This window comes from Haemaphysalis longicornis, unplaced genomic scaffold, assembly GCF_048455015.1.
Source record: "Haemaphysalis longicornis isolate Haplotype H1 unplaced genomic scaffold, Haemaphysalis longicornis Haplotype H1 scaffold_3, whole genome shotgun sequence".
Taxonomy (NCBI): Eukaryota; Metazoa; Arthropoda; class Arachnida; order Ixodida; family Ixodidae; genus Haemaphysalis; species Haemaphysalis longicornis.
The window spans coordinates 109,265,391-109,289,562 of NW_027526335.1; the positions used below are offsets into that span (position 1 = coordinate 109,265,391).

The 24,172-nt window shown below is 45.5% G+C and overlaps 1 protein-coding gene across 1 annotated transcript in view; it reads left to right on the forward strand.

The window, feature by feature from the left end:
* Window positions 1-214: 214 nt before the first annotated feature.
* LOC144175377 (MAM and LDL-receptor class A domain-containing protein 1-like) overlaps window positions 215-24,172 on the forward strand; it is a 176,997-nt gene continuing 153,039 nt past the window's right edge. Inside the window, exons 1-7 of the mRNA XM_077704460.1 lie at window positions 215-497; window positions 5,832-5,960; window positions 8,117-8,370; window positions 13,390-13,480; window positions 18,948-19,085; window positions 21,446-21,613; window positions 23,512-23,618. Coding sequence (XP_077560586.1) covers window positions 428-497; window positions 5,832-5,960; window positions 8,117-8,370; window positions 13,390-13,480; window positions 18,948-19,085; window positions 21,446-21,613; window positions 23,512-23,618 — 957 coding nt within the window. The 5' untranslated portion in view covers window positions 215-427. The remainder of the gene's footprint in view (window positions 498-5,831; window positions 5,961-8,116; window positions 8,371-13,389; window positions 13,481-18,947; window positions 19,086-21,445; window positions 21,614-23,511; window positions 23,619-24,172) is intronic.

Here is a 24,172-nt window from a genome sequence, read left to right on the forward strand (position 1 = left end):
GCAAGGGTTCGCGTCAGGCAGTTACAACAGGTCTCGTACTAGTGCCTTCATTTAGATAGCTCGCAGAAAAAAAAACGGCGACCGCAAGACGACCAATCAGGGCTACTTTCTCAATCGACCAAACAGAAAACACCTCTCGATAAGATTTATCAAGCTATTGTGTGACGTGCAAGGAATGCCCATGGCCTGCTTCTTTCAAAAATTGTGTGACACTGTCGACTTGAGCGTGGTGGCTTTCATTAACGTTTTAACCTCAGCGTCACAGTGCTTACCGTTATACTGACGTGCCAGCACAAGTGTCGTTTTGTCTTTCCACCACCACATGCGCTACTAAGCCGCGCGTTGCGGCAGTGTTGCCGTAGAGGAGGCTTTTTTGCCTTCCTTTTAGGCGTCGTTCTAAAGTTTCCCTTCAACCACCAAGGAAACAATGTCGGTTAGATTTCTTGCTTCAGTGCTCATAGCGCTGCTCTTCGGGAATGCTTCGATCGTCTGGGCAGGTATGTTTTTGTGGCTTCACGCTCTCACTGATAAGTAATTCGAAAAGCTAAGTACTATGGACTATGAAAGAGAACTTTCCTGCGTCTTGTTAATGAGAGGTTTGCCTCTTGCTATTCCGCGGCACTTTGAATTTCCTTCCTTATAGCGTGACGCAAATGAGTCAATTCGTCCCCTGTAGGGAAAAATGTAAAGTAACAAAGAGGCCAGGAGGCGTACACAACAGTTATAAATCTCAAAAAACATCTCACGTCACATCTAAAAACCCATACATATTTCTAATGAGGAAAGCCAGGGTATTTGAAAAACGACGACAAACCAATGTTGTACGTTCATTGACAGCATTGAGCATGGGAAGAAAAAAATATAGCAAAATAAGGGGGTGTTTTGCAGCTTATCAACAAAGGTGTATATTTCTTCTGATGCACTATGAGTGAACCGACACGAGAAATTCGAGAGCCCCGAAAGTAATGTTTCCAATGGCAAGGACGTAATTTGCACCTGCCACAAAAATACAGGTGTTACAAAACAGCTGCTTTTAAATGACACGAATTATATTACGCAGTTCCAGCAGCACGCACGTAGTTTTCGTTGTTTCGGTAAATGCCTGCAATGTTGGAATATTAAAAGGGCCATGAAGATGAAATGCAAATTTGGTTCGCTCAAAATATTGCCACTTTAGAATCATGCTGACACCGCTTTTAATGTAAACTTTGCTCGAATAAGCTGTATAATTAGGAAAAAAGGGAATTGTCATGCGCCCCACTAGCTCATTTCCCGCAACAGAACATATGATGTCATACCAGCCAGCTCTGCGATTGGCGGAGGCCGGAAAAAGCAAACGCAATTTAGGCAGAACTTATAAGCTTGCGGGACGAGCTATTTGCGCTTAGATTTAGGGCACATTCTTTTTATGTCAGTGAGAAGGATGAAACAAACAGTGGAAGTTACGAAAGTACACGTAAACATAGAAATACCGATGCGTACTGGTGTTGGTACTGCGCGCAGTATGGTTCGTTTAGATGCACACCACTGCGGGGCTTCGGGGTTGTCTCTGACGACACTGGCCGATTGACGCAAGCGACGATGTCTTACGTGACCATAATTGTCTAGCGAGCACTGTGTTTCACGAAACGATTATTTTCTCCATGAACAAGAACAATCCAAGTTTAAATACGATCACCAATAAACCAAATGCAGGAAACGGCTTGCCGTGGTGTGGTGGCGCTACTAGGTTGACTAACAGCAAGCAAGTCTCCGCTCCACACCAAGTTTAGCTGATAGACCTGTTCTTATGATGTCATTGCAAACGTCGTTCAAACAAACTTTTTGGCGCGAGAATCATAATTTTAGCTTAAAATAATTAGTTTTCGCAGTGTATAAAGCATCGTTTGCTTTCGGACAAGCGCTGGGGGCACTAATAGAACACGTAATCTTTCGAATAAGACAAGCTCGTATTTTGTCTTCATGGCTTCTTTAAGATTGTGTGAGCATGAATTCCGAACTCCCTCGTGAACATGAGGCTCGGACCGACGCGTCCGCCTCGGTGGCAACACTGGGTTTCTCGTACGCCTTTGTGCACCATGCCAACCGACCGTGCATTGCATCCTACCAGCCTCAGAAGCCACGTTTTCTTCCTTTAGGGGCGGCGTTGCCGATAGGTCACCCCTTTCGTTACCCACAAGCATCGCCAAGTTGTCGCCATCGTTCACATTTCATTACTTTTTGCCGCATGCTCTGACAGGCACTCGTGTCTCACTCCGTCTTACAACGTGTGCAAGCGGTGATGGGATGCGTGGAGTATTCGTAAGACGGGCTTGTGGGGAAAGACATGGTTGCGAACGGAGTGTTACCCCGGACAATGCGGCGACCAGCTCGGGGCTCGGTTTGACGTCCACCTTTCCGCACATGCTCTTTCTTACTCTTATCTTGCCTCGTTCTGTGTCCACAGATCAGGGGCGGGAATTTGGGCCGACATTCAACATTTGTTGTTCACGCCATTAAATCATATACATCAAATTTTCCCAACGAGTCACAGAAGCCACCCTCAGTTTTCTGTACTACGTATTCGCGGATTCGTTTAGGATAAAGTGTAAAAGAAGACACCTCGATATAATGGAGGCTCACTGTAACGGCTGAGCTGTCGTTTTAAGTTTGTAAGTGAAATTCAAACGGCCCCTTTACCAATCAAAACTGTAACATTGAAGACACATTTGTAGGCGTAGCATTCCAGAATTAATGCACTGGGAACACATCCCGAGACGTGGTATTACTTATTGCAGGGTGGTAGGCAATTATTTATCTCTGCCTACAACTTTATGCGATCTAGCACCAACCGGTATATTACATACAGCCATATTATCTTAAGGAAACAACCGCCGTAACGTTCTTGCATAAAGAGAATAACTCAAGAACCTAACACGTTGTTTAAAAGACAACTCTACAAATATTTTTCAATACCCGTGTATTTAGTGACCCTGAACTTTTATCAAGCAATATATTTTCGTTATGTACTCCCAATATAACGAATTGTACAAAATAAGCCGTCATCATTGACTGAGTGGCGAGAGTTGCCGCCCGTTGAAATCACTATTAGCCCTAAGGCCGTGGGCAATGTCATGTGTAATGAACTGCGCGCATTGAATGGTGAACAAACGCCGGACACAAGGTACTTCGAATGTGGGAATGTTTTGGTTCCAAAGATTTACTTCCAAAATGGGGAGCGCTTACAGTGCACTGCTCGGACCACGCTGTGTTTCCAACTGTGTACCACGGGCGTTCTTTGCTCTGTTAATAATCGACAAGTCCTATCCTTGCTCCATAATGGTTAAACGAAGGGGTCATATTGTCAGCCCTGAGTAATAAATTTTACTCGAGCCGTGGCATAGAGCATGAAACCAGTCGGCCCAACAAACAAGAACATTAGGCAAATTCTAAGCTTCCCGTGTCCTCACGACTTCTATACGAAAACAAGCAAGCCTTGTCGATTAGTCCAAAAGACTGGATTGATTAATATCCGGAGCAGATAAAGATAAATACTGGGGATTTCAGTGGCGTTCCGAATATTGAACAGATACTGAAAACATGAGTAGCAGGGGTGCCATGCGGCAGTTAATTTGGGAAAGGCGCATTTTAGAAATAGGTTGCCGATAGGCGTTCACATTGTGTTCGGGGCAGTATTCTTTCTGAATAAGAGAAGTTATAGCCAGGTGCAAGCCACGTCGTCTGTGTTTGAGATCTGAAGTCTGGAACTTCGCCAGTAGAGGGAATAACAACACATAAAAGGTATTTCCTAAGCGAGTCTTTGACCTATGTGTTGTCGTAGTCAATCGTTCATTGTCATTGGCGATAAGATTGCCACGACAACCACAAGAGGCCGTATTGAAGCATTAACGCTAGAGTTTGTTCGTGACAGAATAAGGTCATTGGGCTCTTATTCATCGTTACTGAAAAGGCTGGTAACAATAAGAATCTTAGAAGAACCTCTGCTAAATGGAACGGTGGCTGCGCTTATGGCAGTTTGTCTGGGGTATTTCGGGTATATCTTGTCTTCAAGGTACTCTGTAAATGTAAAGGTACTTGGAAACTGCGATGCACGTTATGAACTGAGCACCTGGGAGGAAAAAAACGCCTATTTATGCTAGTTTTAGAATTCCGTAACCGTGTTTACGTTATGTAGACCATGATTGCGGGAGTCAACCGCGCATGTGCGAGAGTTAACGGGAACGGTAACTTACCGGCACAGCTTTTACCGGTGCACAGAGCACCCCTCGTAGACGATGTGGACCTTCGCGTCTTGAATGTAGCAAATGCACTGCGTTCGGCGCCTGATGCCTCCTACGGCCGGTAAAGGCAACCCTATTTAATGTTTTTATTGCATTTATTCTTGTTAAATGGTGACCAAAAGTGCGACAAGCGACCAGTTTCCTCAGATGGGTGAGCAGTATGACCGGCCTACTTGTACTCAGCATCAGCCGCCTCAAATACTTCGGAGAAGTTACTTAGTTCGCAAAGCATAATTACACCTCAAAAATAGTACCGGGCGGACATATGCAGGTTCTGGCGTAGTTATTACAACATATCTTACTCACTTTGAACTTAAATATTTCGCGCCGGTGTGAATTCCAGCTTAGTTTGATTCCAACTCTACTGAGAGGGTGGCGCAACTGAGTTAATTTTTTTGAAATCTCTACAGGTGATGGCTACAGCATTCTCAAACAACTAATGTTGTCGTAAACGTTTCACGCGAAAAGTGAAACATTCAAACCACTTTAAATGAAAACAGCGAGAAGTGAGCACCAGAATTATACGTGCTTTATTTGAGACTCATTCATCAGATGCCGCTACTTGTGCCATGGTGGCCGGAATACGCAAACCGCAAACGGTGTGCTAAAACATGTCCTACCGTTTTCAGCAGTAAGCGGAAGCACTGGCTTCTGGTAGCACGGTAAACGGCACTGCAAACATGGTAACGGTATGCTAAAACTCTCTCATTAGAACACAAATAATATAGCAACACGTACAAGGCTGACCGGAGAAGCGACGCTTAAAAAACAATTAGCGATGAGCGCCGATGTGATTGCTTATTATTCTTCAGGTTTTTTGCCAGATTTATACTGAACTCAATTCTCTTCACTTAGCCTTTCTATCCCCATTGGTGCTGGTCACTGGCGCGCGGGGGAATAAGTGTGTTTAACGCATGACACTTCCCACTCGTCTGTTGGTACAATGTGAAATACAACGACAACCGATGGTATTTAGCGCTATATAAAAGAAGAAGACAATGCTCTCTGTGAATGGGGCTGCTAATTTGTTGCATGCAGCCCGTCCATTTCATAAGGAGGAGAGCAGCAGAACCTCAAATTAGTCCACTAGCTAAAGCTTGTATCCACGGAAGAAGAGCAGCGCAAACTAAAACGATTCAGCAAAAAACATCACACTTTGCTAGCGCCTGCCACTAAACACTTTGCGAAAGTTCACTTTTTTTCCAAATTGCTATTTTCTGTCACCACGTTAGCATCGCTGCACCCTTGTTTGACCGTTTGTCAGTAAATGGTTGGCCGTCGCAATAATTGAAGCACTGACATGTGCAATGTAGTCAAGTTGTGGGCCGTTTATATATTGCCCGGTCATTCATCTTCACTAGTCTGTTCTGTCCATGTACCCAAAAAGCAGTTTTCCTAACCAAAATAGAACACGAATGCAAACGGTATAACACACACATATATCCTGCATTCTGCTGAGCCCTGTGCTTTCGTTCGTGGTAGCTAGTCCAACCTGCACGAAGTTCTGTTTTATAATAAACCATCTAAGTACCCGTTACATAACTTTTCCAGACACTTGCTCATTCGAGGATGGACTTTGCAAGTGGACAACGGGAAACTGCAGCCGGGAAGCCTGCTTCGAAGTCCACAAGGTCGCTGACATGAAGCATGGTCCCTTCAAAGATCATACGCTTAGAACAGGTGATTTAGTGAAAATTGTCTGGGAAATGAACACGGGCATTTAAATGTACTCTGGTGAATCAGCCTACCAACGTATTTTGTAATTCGTGTGATTCATTATATAGTTTCTTTCTTCCAGCTTTGATGTGGCATGTATTCCCTGTTGTCTCAGATATTTATCAAGAATTGTACTCATGACTAGCAAGAAAAATTGCGCCGCAAAGACATGCTATTAAAGAAAGTTTTCCGAACTTCAGAACTTCAAGCCCCGGTGGTACTTAAATTTTGGACGGTATTATTTTTATTACACCAGGCCTATTGTATCGGTCCAGCTAATATTGTAAAGAGTAGCTAATTTTTTCACTACTATGACTAACTGTGGGAATTTGTTGGCTTAGTTTTCATTCTTTTGGTATATACGCTTTATTAACTGGTATTTTAGCGGGCAGCACTTTGGCGGCCGCTACTGCGGTATGTCGGCGGCAACGGCGTCGTAACCGAGCCAGCGAAGACAAAGAACACGGCGGAGGAAAATATGGCGAAAGTGTGAGGGGAAGGCAGTGAGGCATTGTCCTCGTTGCCTGGCTTATCCGAAATACGTGGCATTTGAGCGGGAAATTCAAACACGATTCACAACAACATGCTCGGCGGCGGTGGCGCGCTTCGATATAACGGCAGAGTGGAGCGCTCCGGCGTGCGTTATCTGATCCCGCGATCACTTCCTCAGACGTAGCCGCTGCGCGCAGTCATAGAGAAGGCTGCACTTCGCGCTGCGCTCAAATTTCGAATTAGGAAGTATAGTAATCGTAGGCCATTTTCTTATGTTTCGGTTTGAATTTCTACACTTTTCTCCCGCCACGCTGCAAATGGAATCTGCTATTTTTCCGTGTAACTTGGCGGGATTTGTTTGGGTTTAAATAAAATTCACGAGTAAATCGCAGTATTTGTTTTCCTGCAAGGTTAGAAGCTTGAAATGGGCAACCGGCGTCAGAACACCTGGAACAATGATCAAACATTTCAAAAGCAGCTGGAATCCATTTTTAAAGGAACATTATTTCCGTGAAACTACAATTTGCACTTGGAAAACAATTGCAATTGGAAACCCCCCGAAAATTCCCCACGATGTGAAATTCAACCGCCACTTGAGAGTGCTTGCGTTTGCAAACTCACTTTTACTGGTTTCAGGTTGCTTGGGGTTGCTGTTTTTTCAGGAGTATACTGCAAAACAACGCCACTTTTGCTTCTTTCTTTACGTTTGAGATCACGCTAACTGGAATACAAAGAAGGCTGTGAAACGGGGCTCCTTCGACTGCAAGGCCGCTTTACGAAAGAAGGGTTCGGCATCGTTTCATGAGGAACCAGGCTTAACATATATCCATGCCTTGGACTTTGTCTGGTAATATACAAGCATTTTTGACTGCTTCACCACTCATACGCTCCTACTTCTGACTGCAATATTCATGCGCTGCAATATTCATGCACTGCGCTAGTAATAGGCTACTTTCTGCTGCGGTGATAAAAGTTCTCAAGCTCCGTTAGCAAAATTGCACTTCCATCGGAGACCACAAACTTTGAAGGAATGCCAAAGGCAACCGTTCTCACATATATCTCCAGTCTACCTGCCTACACCCTACCGCAAGGAAAATGTATTTCCTGAATGGTCCTGCAGCTTATGTTTCAGGTTTCCCACGGACTAGCGTAGCATTTCTAAGTTGGATGCTTGACACTGACGTTATCGTTATGGGTCCCGTATGGAATCGAGGCCATAAACTTGGTGGACGCCGCATTGCCGTTTTATCTTTGTTGTTTGTTTTTTTGACGTTGTTGCTCTGCTACGGTGTTGACACAAGATGCTGGCTCGTATTGGGAACTTTGGCGGGAGCTCTTAGGAGGAGAGAGGAGGGGAGCTAAGAACCCAGCCAATGCTCAACGATGTAAATATATCCAAACGTAAGCGGAACATTTCCAAATATCTATAGCTCTCTTTGTGATGCAAATAAAATTTAACCGACCCCAAACTTATTGAACTGCCATTTCTGTAACATGACTATTGCTGCTCGGCTAGGAAATAGCTTGAGGCCTTGACACACCACACCGGAGTTTTCTGGACACCTAATCACATCCCCCGATTGCCTTCAGAATTTGTAGAACGACCTCCCTCCGCTTACCGCACGCAGATGCAGGCTCTGCCGCCTTCGCAACGATGCGGGGAGGGCCCAACGGGTTCCGTAGCGCCACTCTCGTACTCAACGCCAACGGACCCTTGTGCTTCACCGCCTGGTACCACCAGGCAGGTACTGACCACGTGCGAGCCACGTTTACAGCGTTCCAAGGCCCCGGCCTCCATGAACCATTCTACGGCACCCAGCGGCAGATGGCCGGCCGCTGGCAACGTGTACGGTTCAGTGAGAAGCGTTCGGGTCGCGTAGAGGTAAGAGCACGAATTTTTGTACCTTGGTCAGAGTGGGTGTATACAAATTGTCCAGCTGTTCAGTCAAGGGTACAGAATCAAGTACAGCAGACTCCCGTAAAGAAGAACTCGGTTAAACCGAATTCTCGGATATGCGTAACCACATGGGTACGTTTCTTTGGTTGTCCACTGACTCAATGCTAACACAAATCCGCTGAAGACACACCGCCTCACACGTACTCTTATTGTCAAGACAAACGTTCGCGGTACTAGCAGTAAAGCAAAACAATAGAAAACAAGGTAAGTGAGGACTACCGTGGCTGGTCATGCGAAATCGGCCTCGCATAAAAAAGGAGAGGAGAAAAGAAAAAAATTGGCCGCGCATGCACTCATCTCGTTGCAAATGTCCATCTGCTGCTCCTGTCACGTAGATTTATTCCATTTCACTGCCTCCCGCTGCTCCACGCGAAGTTCTTTCTCCACGCGTGTTCCTCGCGCCGCTCGCGTACAATGTATGCCGTAATGCGTGGGTGGATACAATTTCAGCACAGCACGAACCGCTAAACGCACACGCAGACTGGCGACTTAGTGGTGGCGCCCCCAGGCACTTGCCGTAAGAAACACATCATCGTGTATAACCAGGGCCGCCGCTAGGAGGCACCAGCGGTACCGCAGCGGTGCGGTCGGTGTTGAGTTTGTTTTCCACGGGCAGTTCCACGGGCAATTTTTTTTATATATTGGGTGCAGTGTTTCAATTGCTATTGCAAAAATTAGGCATCCATGTATTCTTTTTCTCAAAAAGAACACTGCGTATCTGACTGATGTGTTGATGCTTTTCCTCAGATATGCGTAATGTTTTGTTTTCGCTCAACAATGGTGAGAAGTATGAATATTGCCACTGGACTAAGATATTTAGAAATGGGTTTGGCTATATAAGCGTATCATTCAACCTCTGCAGTTTCTGTGGCCGAGCGGCTGAATCGAGGGACCGACAGACATCCTGACAGACTGATATACAATCAGAACAAAATTACCGTGTCAAAGTAGCCCGAGAACGACTTTCGTCTTTAAAAGTACAAAGCACGCGCCGACGGGGACTCCTATTCGCGAACAGAGAGACTCCTGATCAATGCCGCACATCAGCGGGAGCATTTGAACTCGCGTCACGGACACTTACCGCGCCACCGCCACCGCAGTTATCGGCCGTGGAGTCAGCGACTTTGTATTTGCCTCGCAACGAGAGCGACATGCCATGTCTAGGTAGCCAAATATACCAGTGAAAGTCTGTCGCGCTTTCACACTTCCGTTCGAGTTCGTCTTATGAGAGTCTACTGTACACGCTGAACCTTTACAAAGTACACCGTCCACAATTACCCGCTTAGTATTGTTTTTAATTTGTTTAAAGCTCCTTCGGCTTGATCTAGGTGGGACCATACCAAGTGGGTTTTTTACAGTAACCTGTTCGTACTTTCCACTCATATCGTGGTAAAACCGCTGAATATGTATTTCGAGCGTTGGATCAAAATTCCCTTTTCAATTGTCGGGAAAATTTAAAATCACAGTAGATCCTCCTGAACCCCAGCCGCCCGTTTGTGCCATGGCCGCTGGTCAGGAGACTCAGTGAGTATGGGACCCGTCAGAAGCGCAAGGTATGAAGTCATCCCTCCGTGATAAAAGACGTCAGATGTGACCCATACCTTAGGTGTGAAGTAAACTGAGGAAGCGTATCCTACGAGCCTACCTAAGGGCTCCTGCGCTGCCCAGGCGTCGCTGCACGGCAGAAGGCCAACCCGACTTCCGGGTAGTACTTCCGGGTAGTACAAAGCTGCAGGGGTCCCATAGGATCCCCTGTTTACAGAAGAAAAATACGCGCGGTACTCCAGATTGTTAGGCGACATGGTCTCCAGCCCATCCCCGGCGTGACTGATCTCTTCCGCCGATTAACATGTCACAAGGAAAAAAGCTTTGCAGCGCATATGTTTACAGCGTCGAGAAAACCGCTGGGAGGGTGACGGCGCTCATCCACTGGCAGTTTCACCGATGGTCGCATGAAGTGCAATTTGAAGTGAGAGCTTCTTGTTTCAATTAATACACCTAGTGAAAAGGACTTTTGGACAACCGCTGATCAGAAAAAGAGCAACGGAATCGGCGACGATCGTGCGTAAAGATCAGCGAGTCCGGCAGACCGTCTGCTGTGGTGCGCCGCGCTTTCGCGCACCTGTGCACTTATGCATGCACTTTCATTAAGCATTGCTTGTTTGCGCCGCCGTTACGACTACGTGGTGCAGCGCTGGCTTGTTATTTTATTGCGTCGTGGCTCAGTCAGAAGGGTGAAATCTGTTTTGCGAGTCCGAAAGTATGGTCCGTTGTTCGAACTGAGTGGCCGTTCTATTTCCTTGTCCGGGCTCAGTTTATTTAAATACGCTCTTTCCTAATCTATTCTCAGTTCGCGCTGAATGGACTAGAACAGGGGTGTGAAACATTTTGAAATAGAGGGCCGAGTTGCTTGAAGCCGGCACTTCAAGGGCCGAACGGCAAATCGGGTGGGATGGGTAGGCGGGCATTGAAAGCCAATAGAAATAATTCAGTTATTTGCCAATAATATTTGACAATAATTCCGAATCGGACTGTGTGTGAAGATGAGGGAAAATTCAATTAAAAGCGATCAATTGTATCTGTTATTGGCTCCCGTCTAACCCCATTTGAGATCAAAACTGGCGTGTCGGCCTTCCCACAGTGACAAGGGGAGGGGTGGGTTTCTGACGTGTGCTGGGGGCCGCTAAATACTGCCCAGTCGGCTGCATGCGGCCCCCGGGCTGTAGTTCGTTGACCCCCGAACTAGAAGATAACGAATCCGTCAGTGACGATTGTATGGAAATATTTCGGCCGCGCACCGTGTATGCGGCTATGTTATGTAAACATAGAAGCACACATCTAAGCAGGCAACGGACGTGCGATTTGGTGCTTGTTTCGCGTCCTTTAATTGCACTTAATTTGTTTACTTGATGTATTTCCCAACCTTCTACCCACTGGTATACATGTACCCTGCCGTAAGTAGATCATGCAGCGTAAAATGTTTCGTGACAAATCATTTAATTTGCTAAAATATACCACAAAATTTCCACTCGTGTTCAAGGCGGTGTCAGACCAGCGGTGTCAGCTGAGCCGGCTGCGCTTCGCGCGTCCGCTTGCAGGCTCCCGCTGAAGCAACCTTCTGCCGGTACCTCAGGCCATAGGAGAGCCGCGTTCTGTTCTCTGTGCTACTCGCGAACTGTTCCTTTGTCGACCGTGCGCACGAAGAAATAACGATAATTATCGTCAGGAAGTTAAACCACCCTACCTGGCGATACTGACACACGTCGCGACGATCGCGACAGCTCGCTCAAAAAAAGCTGATAAATCGGCTGGTTGTAGCGGATATCATCTTGTTTAGCCTCTGCAACTACTTTAAAGGGGCACTGACACAAAATTTTGAAGGCGAGATAACTTCGGAGATAGATTGGTGGGAACACATATACATCATCTGCAAAATATCAGCGGTGAATACAGCCTAGAACATATTTAAAATCAATTTTGAAGTGTGCGAAACGCAACCGAGCGGCCAGCAGAGGACCACGCGCAAGTGTAAATAAACAACATCCAAACACGTCACGAGTTTGTGTTTGCCGCTTCCGCACTGCCGGCTCGCCGCTCCAATCGGAGGGCCGGAGGGCGGAGCTTCTGCTCTCGAGAACGAACGACCCGATCGTTGGCGGCAGAGGCGCCGTGATTTCGTCAGCTCATCGGGCAGCTGGCCGCGACCAAAGTTCTACAGCGATTCCAGGCACTCTGTTTCTATTACTGTTTATTACCATTGGATGCGGAAACGCGCCGGAGGCACGAAAAGCCCACTGAGCAAGCCGCACGGTCGCTGTGCAGGCGGCGGCCACGGCCGCGAAGTGGCCCACGCCGGCGCAGGTAGCTCGAGTGATAGCTTGTTACCGCTGCACGAAATTGTCCCCAAGTCCCGACCATGGTGGCTTACATGAGAAAGGAGTTAATGATGCCATGGCGGGTTGCATTAAAAATTGTCATCTGCACCGCTTACGAGAGCGGCACTCGAATATCCGCCGCAGTGCTAAGCCGAACACATCTGTAGGCGGACCTGTAGGCAGACCGGCCGGCTGCTCCCAGCGCGCGTCTTGCCACCCACCGTCTCGAGCGTCGCGCGTCGTTCGTTAGCCGCGGTAGCATTTGCACTCGCAGCGCCTGCGTCACATCCACGGTCGCTTTTTAATTAGGCGCCTCACGAGATCAGTACGGGGGGGCATTCGCAGAAACTGCCGTCGATGCGGATTCGACAGTGCTACGGCGGCTCTGCTCTGTAACTGTGATATCCCTCCGACGGTCACGTGGTCAGCTTTGTTCACACAAAATCCACAAAATCCATCGTTTCGCGGAACTCGCTGAAACCGAAACTGCGACTGGCCGCATTGAAAATGCCTCTAATTAAACAACCGTCGCACGCTGAAGCAAATGAGGTTTCTACAGGTTATAAGTAGGTCACTAGCTACTTATCGCAACAAAAAAAAACAAGATGCAAAATTTTTGTGTCAGTGCCCCTTTAAGGGATATTTTATTCAGCGTGCTCTGACTTACACGCACAAAAAAACGCTAATAAATGAAGTACAACCAATTTTTCTCTGGCTTCTTATTGAAAACACATGCAGGGCGGCGTGGTCTTTTGCTTCTGTACTACCCAGACGCGGCTGGCCCGAAGGGGCGCTGCATGACGCGAAAACTCCAGCGCAGGAGCCCTATAATGTCTTCTAGACTCGCTTAATATAGAATCGAATAAGGGCTACGGGTTACGACCAAACCAAATTAGTCAGTGCGCTTTAAAATTACATTCAGCGGAGTATTTAGACTGTTTTTGTGTTTTCCGAAATCCACTTTGCTTGTACATATTGTTTTCGTTTCATTTTTTGAGCGCCCCAGCTTCCAGGCAGTGCCTGTGAAACCAAAATATGCTACACCCTTTTTCTTCCCGCATGTTCACAGCTTCAGATCCGGTACAACGTTCCACAAATTCCCGAAAAAAACACATTTGCTGTGGACGACATCGCAGTCGACAGCGGCGAGTGCCCTCCCGGTGAGTGTACTGAGCCAAAGTTGAAGACAAAGTTGAAGACAAAGTTGAAGACAAAGTTGAAGACAAAGACAAAGTACTGAAGACAAAGTTGAAGTCTAAAAAGCCTCCGTTACGGGCAAGCCCTTAACCCTGTTTTCCGGCCCAGCGCTTTACTGCGAACCCAGCGGCAAAAGTTTTATTGTATACGAGGAGTGAATTGTCTTCTGCGTTCAACCTAAGTGTCGTTCTGACGTCCCCCCAAACATTCCTTTATATTCAAAGGGGCCATGAAACATTTCTGATCAACGCTTTCACTCTTCGTGTCTGGGAGCCCTGCGAGGGCTATTCGCCTCGAGATCGGCCTATAGGTGGCGACAGTGTCGCGCTGGTATAGTGTCGATTCTTCGCTGAACGGTAGCGGGCGAATGCAGGCTGTGGGCGCGCTCCGTGCCTTTTTCTGGGCCATAAGCGTTCATTACGGCATCAAAAAAAGCGGAAATCTTCCGGAAACCACTGAACGGCCGAAATAATGACGATGAACCTGTACGATGTGCTTCGTAGCAAGTTTGATCTTTCCCGGGTATGACTTTGCACACTGAATAAAATTAGAAGTAACAATAAATCAGGAAGCCCCGATCTCGGGAATTCAGTGGACTACAGCAGTTTCAGTAGCTTTCATTGGTAACATGACGGCCTGAAACAGTAATAGCACTTGACTGCCCTACAGTTTTAACAAGAGCTTGCGATATTCGTTTTTTTTTTTCATTCGAAAAGCAACATAACATTTATTAATTTTAACCTGCGCAGATACATAAATGCAAACATTCAAACTGCTCTTTTACGCGCAGCTTTATTTGAGTAACATTTTGGTGACTTTGAAGGCCTGTTTGATAAATAACGGTGTCGGGTCAGTTATTTAAGGTTTTCATCGCAAATAAAATTGCGAATTACCTAACTACCTCGCGAAGTACATAGACCAAGCTTCTTGGACCTTGAGCACAATTTTTTTTTGTTATGGCTGCGCTGTTGGCCCTTCTTGTTCTTTTTTAAATCTAACAGTGCCGAGAGCAACGACAAGTGTTTGCGAACTTGATTTTTATCTAGATGTGTATGTCCCTTACGGAGACAGTGAAACAGTCAATTACAAAACCACAAAGATGGCAAATGAAGTTTCCCAGTTACCGGTGTTGTAAAACGTTTCTCCCCATTTTCCCCGTTACGAAATAACTCCTCACCTTCCTGGTAACACCGACGTGTTGTCCGATAATTATTAGGGTTGGTTAAAAAAAAGGCACGGATAATAGTTTTCTGTGCTTTTTTCTTTAAGTTCCTGCCAACGTTACAAACGCAGAGCGAAGAGAACGCATTTAACGCAGAAAGCCCAACACTGCCGACAAGTATTACCTGCGATCGGAAGTACCCTAAGCGTCGTGCTCTGTAACGGCGATAAAAGCAGCACTTCAACAAGCAGCAAACATCAGTATTTCGAAAGCTGGTCAGCGCCGTTATGGCTCGAGACTGTCCAGGAATTGTGGCTCGCCATTTTCAAACTGGCATTTATTGCCAGCATTATTGGGAAAAATGCGTAGAGTCGGGGGACACAGCCAATGCACATGCGCGCAGCGATGTACATGCTGTAGAAAATTACACGATAGCATAGGGGTTACGACCTGAATATATTAGGCATGCAGTTATGCTGAGCAAAACACGTTTGGCGAGGTGATTGGTGTTGCAATTTTGAAATGGGTTACATTAAAGTGAGACACGAAATGCAATGGGCAATACAGAAATTTTTCAATCGTTTAATTTTACCGAGAGATCCGCCTCAGATACTTGAAATGCTTCAAAGCACGATAGGAAAACAAAACCCACAAGGTGGCATCGCATTTGCCGACAGAAATCCGAATCGCTACTCTATCCTGAAAATATACCAAGACGATTCCAAAATCGCGATCTTGTAGCACAAGTTTATAGCCCTGGCGCCCAGCAAATTTCATGTCATTAGAAGCGAATCACACCAGCTTTAATGAAATTAGATTTGATAGTGTGGGTATACACGAAAAAACAAACATCACTTGATAAAGAGAGCAGTGACGAATAACGAAGTCGTGGAATTGCAAGATATATCTTGGGTATTGATTTTAAACCCCGTATTATTCTAACAACAAAACAATTAACAAATCGAATTAAAAAAAAACAATAAGTGCACTTTACGCTTATTGGTGCCATAAGTAGACATCAGAAGCTGAGGCAATACAGCAATCAATCCGTATTTAGGTAGCAGAAACGTGCTGGAGGTATTGAAGGGGTTGTTTGCCCTCTTTTCATTTCATTGCCCTCTTTTCATTGCCCTCTTTTCAAGGGTCCCGTTGCAGTCTGTTGACTTTGGGACCCTTGTCTGTATACTAACTTGTATGTATTTCACACCGTTGGAAATAATAAAAATTCAAATTCAAATAAAAAAATAAAACAACACCCAGAAAAAATACGGATTTAGTAATGTTTTTTTAACTGAAAAATACACTATTCAGTGCTAAGTTTTAATAGGTGCTAGATGCTATGTAACAAAATGTAGTACGCTCCAGTTTATTGATATAATTCATTGCCTAGGGACGAGACACGGCTGCCTAGGCTATTTGTTTCGTTAGAAACCTAATACGAATGCGTTCTCCAAGCTCATTCACTCAACGAATGTCACTTGCATCGGACGTCATTCGGTATTCTAGTGCAGCACTAAACAAATAGCATTCGCAGGCTAGCATTCACTGTGTATAACATGAGATTTGCAGAGTGACAGGGGTATTAGAAGCTCCACATATAACTTAATTTCCCGTATACGTCCAGCTGGCATCGTTGAAGCCACAATCTTTACCTGAATTAGTAACGTCGCCCTGTGCAGCGTACAAAAGATTTTCTCATGCTAGGGCCTCTGTTTTCTGCTGCTTGAATTGTAATACACCGAAATCTCGTTCATTCAAACTTCTTTAGTTCGAATTTATTGATAAATTGAACTGTGCGATTTGGTAGGGCGAAGTCCTATAGAAGCCTATATATTGAAAATCCAGTTAGCTCGAACTAGAGGAGGCTCCACCACGGATAATTAGAACTACGCGCCAGCGCGCGAGCAAATTGGGCCTTGCGCACGGCCTAAGAAATAGCGCGTGGCTTCCAGAAACGAGATAGCAGCGGGCAGAGGTTAATTCGAGTAAACTCGATCTAAAACACCCATGTCGGACGTTTGGAAGAAGTTTCTTTGGGGACTACGCCAATGTGGGCACGAGTTCAGGGCGTGGGGCGTGCTTACAGATCTCATCATTTCTAAGAACAGAAGCGTAGAACATGGTCGCCACTAGTGACAGCGACCTGGTCGATTCGAAGGTGGCTCACGAAGCACCGGTGCGGCCATCACTCGGAAGTAATGACCGGATGGAAAGCTACCCGTCTATTCTTCAGTTTTGGAGAACACCCGCCGCGGTGGCTCAGTGGCTAAGGTGTTGGGCTGCTGAGCACGAGGTCGCGGGTTCGATTCCTGGCCGCGGTTGCCGCTTTTCTGATGAAGGCGAAAAACAAACACGCCCGCGTGTAAGAGATTTCGGCGCACGTTAAAGATAACGAGATGGTTAAAATTAATCCGTAGCCCTCCACTACGGCGCGCCTCATCACCTGCGTTGCGTCGGCGCGTTAAACCCTAGAATCACTCAATCAATCAGTTTTGGAGTACGCGAAAAGGAGGCCCTCCGCTGCCTTCTTCTTTTGTTAGAAAAAAAGGTGCTGGCTTGCCCCTTCCAGGACAAAAGCAGGCTTCAACCCCGGCCTTTTTCGTGCATTCAGTTTCTGACACGCTCTACTGCTCCCCAATCGCATTCTACGTCTTGTGTACTCCACTTTCGTTAGTTCGATCTTATATTATTTCGAACAAAGGGGACATCCCTTGCAGTTAGAATGAACGAGCTTTCGCTGTATAGCACCTTCAATTGAAGCTTGTAGTGCGTGGCAAATTTCTCTTGGCTGAAATAACTTCTTCCCTTGCGCGAACATTACAGCAGAAAGTTGATTCCACAAAGCGCGGGATTGGCCACAAAATTTGTACTTGTCTGTTTTTAGACGAGCGCCAAAACAAGGTTAAAAACGAGGTTCCCAACTGGCTCCAACTAAAAATGCTCCTATATATATACAAAATGTCAGCTCCCTATTCTGTTTACAGAACGAAATTTAGGAGAATTGTATATTGTTTTTTCAACGTAAATATTCCAATTTATATCGCATTTAGCCTTCTCTACTTATAGATATACAAATCAGCGCGATTTTTTTACGTCACTGCGATTTTCTTAAAAATGCCGTTCCATACGTCACAAGTGATGAGTTAGTCATTCGCGCATGCTCGAACTCTGGAATTGTACAAGCTGCTTATCAGTACTTTACGGCAACATTGTTTTGAACTTGACGTTCATTACTGTAATGTTATACTTCATTATCTTGTTAGCAAGCTCCACCATTGCGCGTTACGCATTCCTGACAGAAGAAAGCTTTGTGCTAAAAATGTCCTAATTAATCGCCACATTTCTCGTGCTTGCATATTTTAAGAGTACCGATTATCGGCGGCTACAGAGTTGTAAAGAAATATATTAGGTTACGAATATCTATGAAAATATTTGTCATTATTGATGTCTGTTTCTATTTAGAGCTGAACGATTCTGTTTGCACCTGTTTATGGGGTGGTGAAAGTCATCAAAATCGACAAATCTAAGTCACCATATTCATCCCAGCAATAGAGCAAGCCTCATTAGATTTGTAATATGCCACGTTTGCGATAATAAGTTTCAAAAAGTAATGCTAGTGGCTTGCGTGACTCAGGAGAATAACCACACTTGGTTTTGCAAGACCTCTGCTTATTTGAATCGTTTCTTCTCCCCAACAGCAGCTGTTTGTACTGAAGTAGAGTTTTTTGTGTTGATGCGCTGGAGTGAACCCATCACAAGCCAGTTCCAACTAACAAAAACGTACGATTTATGTACAACATAGCGGAATTTTTGTTTGTATTTGCGGTCTAACATTACAATTTATGTCTTCCTCGTCGCCATTCTGGCCTTTCAGTTATTTCCCGTTCTACTCCTAATGGTTTCCGCTGATGTTGCTACAGTAATATCAGTCTGCCTTAACATGGCGGCCACCCCAAGTTAGAGCCGATGACTAGGCCTATTGTTTTCAAGAACAGAATTCCACAAAATCTCTTGACCTTTTTTTTTTTTTTTGCTGTGCATGTCAATAAGACGTTTTTTAAGAGGTCAACGATTCACGCAGAAAATTTCTCCCAGAAAATATATTGTCTTAGGTATACATGAACTGGCAAGAACGCAGAAAAACTGATGTCTTTGCCCAATAGTAGCTCTGCCGGACACGCATACCTTGCTCTTCACAAATATTTGAAAGTTTCTAGTTGCTTTATTTGGTGCCGTAAAGGTTCATCTTCTCTACGGGACTGTTTCAGAGCCTAAAGATGGTTCCTGCGACTTCGACTGGGGCGACACCTGCGGCTACGACTTCGGAGCTAAGAAAGGAGGGTGGAGACTTGAGAACAGTCAGGAACGCCTTCAGAGGCCGGACTACTCGACAGACACTACGCTTGGTAAGCCGTAGTTCATGCGTGAAACTTGAGGTTCTACCGTATGTTATTATTTCGTTTGTAACTTGTGTGTTTATATACCAACAAAGATGCTAGCTCGGTAAAAAATACGGAGTAGAATTAGTTCCCTCACAAAGCATTGCAGTAAGAAGAACCCCACAACCTACCTACAAAATTATATCCCTGTTCTTTCAGCTCACTAAAACACAAAGCACGTTACCTTGCTTTCTGGAACTAGGTTCTTGACCCCCTCCCTGAAGCGTGGTTGTGCAAAAAAAAAATCTGTTAAAGAGATGTTGGCGCGGTAGCGAGTAGAGAAAGCAGCTCAACAAACTACTGTATACCGAATTTTTTTTACTCAGAGGCCCCACCTTTTGCTAAGACAATATTGAAAACTGTCAAAATATAGTTCACACTGGCGTAGCTGTATTTCTCACTTCGTCAGAAAGACGACTGACTGGCGGTCTGAAGTAATTCTGAAGTATTAGTTCTGAGAAGCCCTTAAGCGGACATTGAGGGTGAACGCATTATCTCTGTATACTTTGTCTCCAAAACTTCTGGCTGTGCAACATCGCTGCTTTTCCTCGGCATTCCTTTGGAAGCATCGATAAAATACTTTCATATTCGCAATGAGCGAAGGAATTCTTCAATAAAAAGACTGTATTCTGCCACAAGTGCAATAGAGTTGAGCGAGTTACTGCATACGCTTTCATAAGTTGCGGGAATGGTTGCCGAAAGGAAAGGTGGTCTCATCGCAAGTAATGGGCGCTTTTCAGCCAGACAATGTGTTCCAAATAATGCGTGTTGTTTCGTATAGTGAGGAGAAGCGATAGCGTTCTAGGAGTTTCTTCTGGAAGGTGCTCGAGTATCAACGAGAGCAAGTTGTCTGTCGGTGTCTCAGGCGTTTGCCGCGAATGGTGAGAAGTACGGGGAGATAAGATGATCTCCAGCCCACGTAGTGGAGCAGGGCATCCGAGGCTTCGCGAGACCGGGGAAGCTCATGTTACGTCAGTGGTGATGTCGGTGTGATTGAGATGTAGGCGATCCGGGTGACACTAGAGGGATTGTAATGGGAGTAACGTTGGCACCTCGGGGATGTCCAAGAGATATTTTGGCCCATGGGAGTTTGGGACACAGCCAAAGATAGTGTGGGTTTGATTGAAATGACGTTTAATAAGAATAGGGGTTGAAGCGTAAGGAAATATCTGAAATATAGCCACGTGAAATCTTAATATGTCTTCAGCTTGGGTCGGTAGTAGGCGAAGACCAGAAGGAGCCTTTTGGTACTGGGAGGTGGCGATAATGGTAACAGCTTCAGGGAGAGGGGACTAAGCAAATAGCAAGGACATTCGAGCATCCGGGAGGGAGGAATCAAGTAGGATGGCTGCGCAACCAGGAACAATAGAATTACGGGGTTCAGAAGGATGGATAAACGTGTTGTATTCGGGCTGCTGAGGTTTAGTGAGGATTTTGTAAAACAATTGGTGAGGAAAGCGCAAATTATTGACAGGGACAACTGAAAAGCGAACATGACAACACAAAGCATTTATTGTACTTTACAATGGTTCAGCGGTTGACTGCATTTGGCTAATAGGGCCGTTTCGGAGCTTAAGATGCTTCCGCAGTTGCATTGCAGAATTCTTGATGGGTTTGATGTCCTGCTTTGGGATATGTCGGGGCTTTGCGAGGGGCCTGAGGGATGGGTTCCGAAGGTCCAGCGTTGTTGATAACTTGTTAGAGGAGTTCTTCGATTCGATAGAATTGTGCGTAGATGTACTCGTGCAATCTACGGCCACCCTGTAAGCAGGCGAGGCATTCGTATTGTATTTTGATGTCAATGGCTTCTAGCACTTGTGCGAGTTTAGGATGGTTTTTCTGCAGGGAACTTGCAGTGTTTTTAACGGGGGGGGGGTTGCAGCCGCGGCGGGTAACAGAGGGAGCAGATTGTTTAGATTGTGATATGTTGGATAAGTTCGTTTAAGACTTGTCTTACCGAAGATCAGTCATTTCTGCCTCGAACTTCCCACTAAAAGTGTGAAGAACGCTTCACTGGTTGAGGACTTCGGTCAGTTGATGATGTTTGCTCGCTGGTGTGGCGGAAGCATTGGGATCATTCTAAGGGAGCGAAGAATGTCAGCCCGCAAAATACTGTATGTACGCAAAATACTTTTCATGTCACTGACACAAACACAACGCAAGGAACACGGAGAGAGCACGAAATCTGCCACTGGCAAGCCCAGCTTCTTTTCACGTTGCATGGCAAGTTGCTAGTAAGTCCAGTACGTGGCCGCTTCTCCGTTGCAAGCGTTAATTCGAATTCTTCTTAGTAGAATAACTTCACAGTTTTGCATGTTGTTTTTCAGGTGGCGTACTCTTTATGGAATACAACGGTAGTCACACCAAAGATTCCTTTACGTCGCCACTGCTACCCGGCAGCAAGAACACTCAGTGCCTGCGGTTGCACTATTTTCTCCCCTGGGGCCCAACGAAAACGAGGAGTCCAACCGACAGCATCAAGATTGCTTTAATAGGTACGAGTTTATGGCAGAAGGTTTTCTCCGGTAACCTACTTTCGTGCTCGAATTCTTGTCGGTTACTGGCCGCATTCGGTGCAAAACAATGGTAACGAAGCAGAATGTCAACTTCGAGACTCTCGGCGTACAAGACACGGTGCCTAACTTGCTTATTGGTGAGTGTGTGAGCCAATTTTGCGTAACACTGAAGCCCTTCTCACTATGACAGTAAATTTTCTAATAAATCTTGAAGGTGTATAATGAGCATTTTTTGCGGTGTAAGTTTTCGTAGTGCACAAAATTCTGCGGTGCTGTTGAGTTGGCCAGCTTCTTGAATTTAATGTGCCCGGTTTGACCGACCACGTACCGACGAACAATTTGCAGTGTAGGTGGAATGTTATCGACGGCTTTAATTTGTGCAATGAAAGAAGTCACATGCACGCGTGCAAGCGACGCATAATTCGAGCGAATAAACACGAGCGCACTGTTGGACATCCGAGTAATCTGATCAGCCCTTTGTGATGAGCCATGTCATAATTGTCTGAAGCGTTCAAGCTCTCTGTCTATCCAAGTGATGGGAGGGGCACTCATGTGATCACATTGTCAAGAACATGAAATGCAAAAATGCTCCCACAGCTGTTTCGATAGATTGCTTATGGCTGATTTCAGCTTACAATAGAGTTTATCTGAGCCGTGATTCGACTCATTTATATTACAAGCTCATTTACAGGACGATAGGGCTGTGTGGTTTTTTTTTTTTTTTCGAGCAGAGTCAGCGTACATTTCAATAAACGATCGTACTGTCCTCCTTGGGCAAAGCAGAGCGCAAAAGAGTGCTGTTACACAAACGGACTCGGTGCATCCTTAGGTGATATTAGGTGAATGTCTTACGCTATATGGTTCCAAAATGTCCGCGGAGCGCCGACATTCATATAATGGCGTTTACTGCCCCCAACCCTCAAAAAACTAACGTCCAGGTTAGGCCCTATCGGTTGGCGTATCACAAGCTTATCGAGCTTGCGCAAAGGTATGAAGCCACCGCCGCACTTCCAAAGATAGCCGTCGGCTAAAGTGATAATGCAAGCAAAACAAGACGTGGGAAGGAAATGAGTATATTCACCGCCTGTTCGTGAAATGTGTGTTCAGACATGGTTTTTAGCATGCCTTCCTTTTTTTCAAAAGGCAACATGCGGGAAGGGAGGAAGCAGCGTCATAAAAGATTACGCGAATGTTGGTACGCGTGTGAATAAAAAGCCCTGCGGACCTTTAATTTATCTCAGAACGAAATGAATGAACTTGCATCAGTTTTGCTGCACTCCTCAGTGAAAAACAAAGCACGTAAATAATAGGAAAGCCCAGGGAAGCCTTCCTCAATAACTTTGCAGGGAAACAATAGTTGCAAAGCGCCTGTTCTACGCCGTTCGTAAAGGTAGAAATCGAAAGCAGTAAACAATACCACTGCTCATCAGTTCAGGACAGTTATACGGCTGATTGATAGGCATCCTTGCTCATGTGGTCGAAGGGCACGTTTCGCGCAAAACGGGAGCTTTGCGAAATTTTGTCTCCTTGTTTAGACAAATGTGGCGTTAATTGTTTCCCAACGTAACTGGTCAAAAAACTCTTATTGCCTGATGAAATCGTGTGAAAGAAAGTTTAAATGAACGGACTGCGGTAAAGCTAACGACTTCACGTGTGCATCGAGTAAAACGCGGTTTTCGCAGTTTGTATTGGTTCTTTAAGCATTCCATTGTATTAAATAGGAGTTCTAAAGGAAAACAGGATTTTAAAGGCTTCGCTTTATTGTCAACAAAGCGTTTTTTTGTTTCTATGTGCTCAGAAAATCTGCGAGTATTTAGGCGCTTTCAAGCGAGAAGTTCCTTTGGGCTTTATTCACTACCAGATTACTTCTTTTGCAGAAGAATCCCAGGAGAAAACCCAGCTGTGGGCCAAAACTACCGATCCGTTGGTCAAGGGTGCCTGGAGCACAGTGGACATTGCCTTTGTTGCCACACAAAAGTTCAAGGTGGGTGGATTCGAACACTCGAGCAACTCCCGGATATACCACGGCAACTAGGGGTGATCGGTGTCATGGCGGCAGCTTTTAGGCCGTCTACATTGCACGTCTTACTAAACATGTGCGTTGCTGCTTCATGTACATCCCCATTATAGCAACAAAATGTTAAAAACATGAGAAGCAGCGTGAACTAAGGGGACGGAGAGTAAAAACACACACACACATCGAGCTGACTAAACCAAGTTTTATTTGTTGCAGGCGCCCTAAATACACAACTACAAAGCAATAGAAAGGGACAAGGAAAAGAGGCGAATAATACAAAATGAGCAAAACTTCTCAGAAGACGGACTCACAGATTGTCACCGAAAAATAAGGACCTGTTATTCATTAGAAAGAGACGTGATTCTATTTTCATACAGTACCACAGACGGTTTGCTTGCACATTTGTCGCCCCCCCCCCTCCACGACTGATTAAAAAGCTTCATAAATTTCACGTGTGCGTTTGTCCGCATATCCTCGAATTATATTGCCACGTAGCCAGAGACGACGCAGGTTTCTTCAAG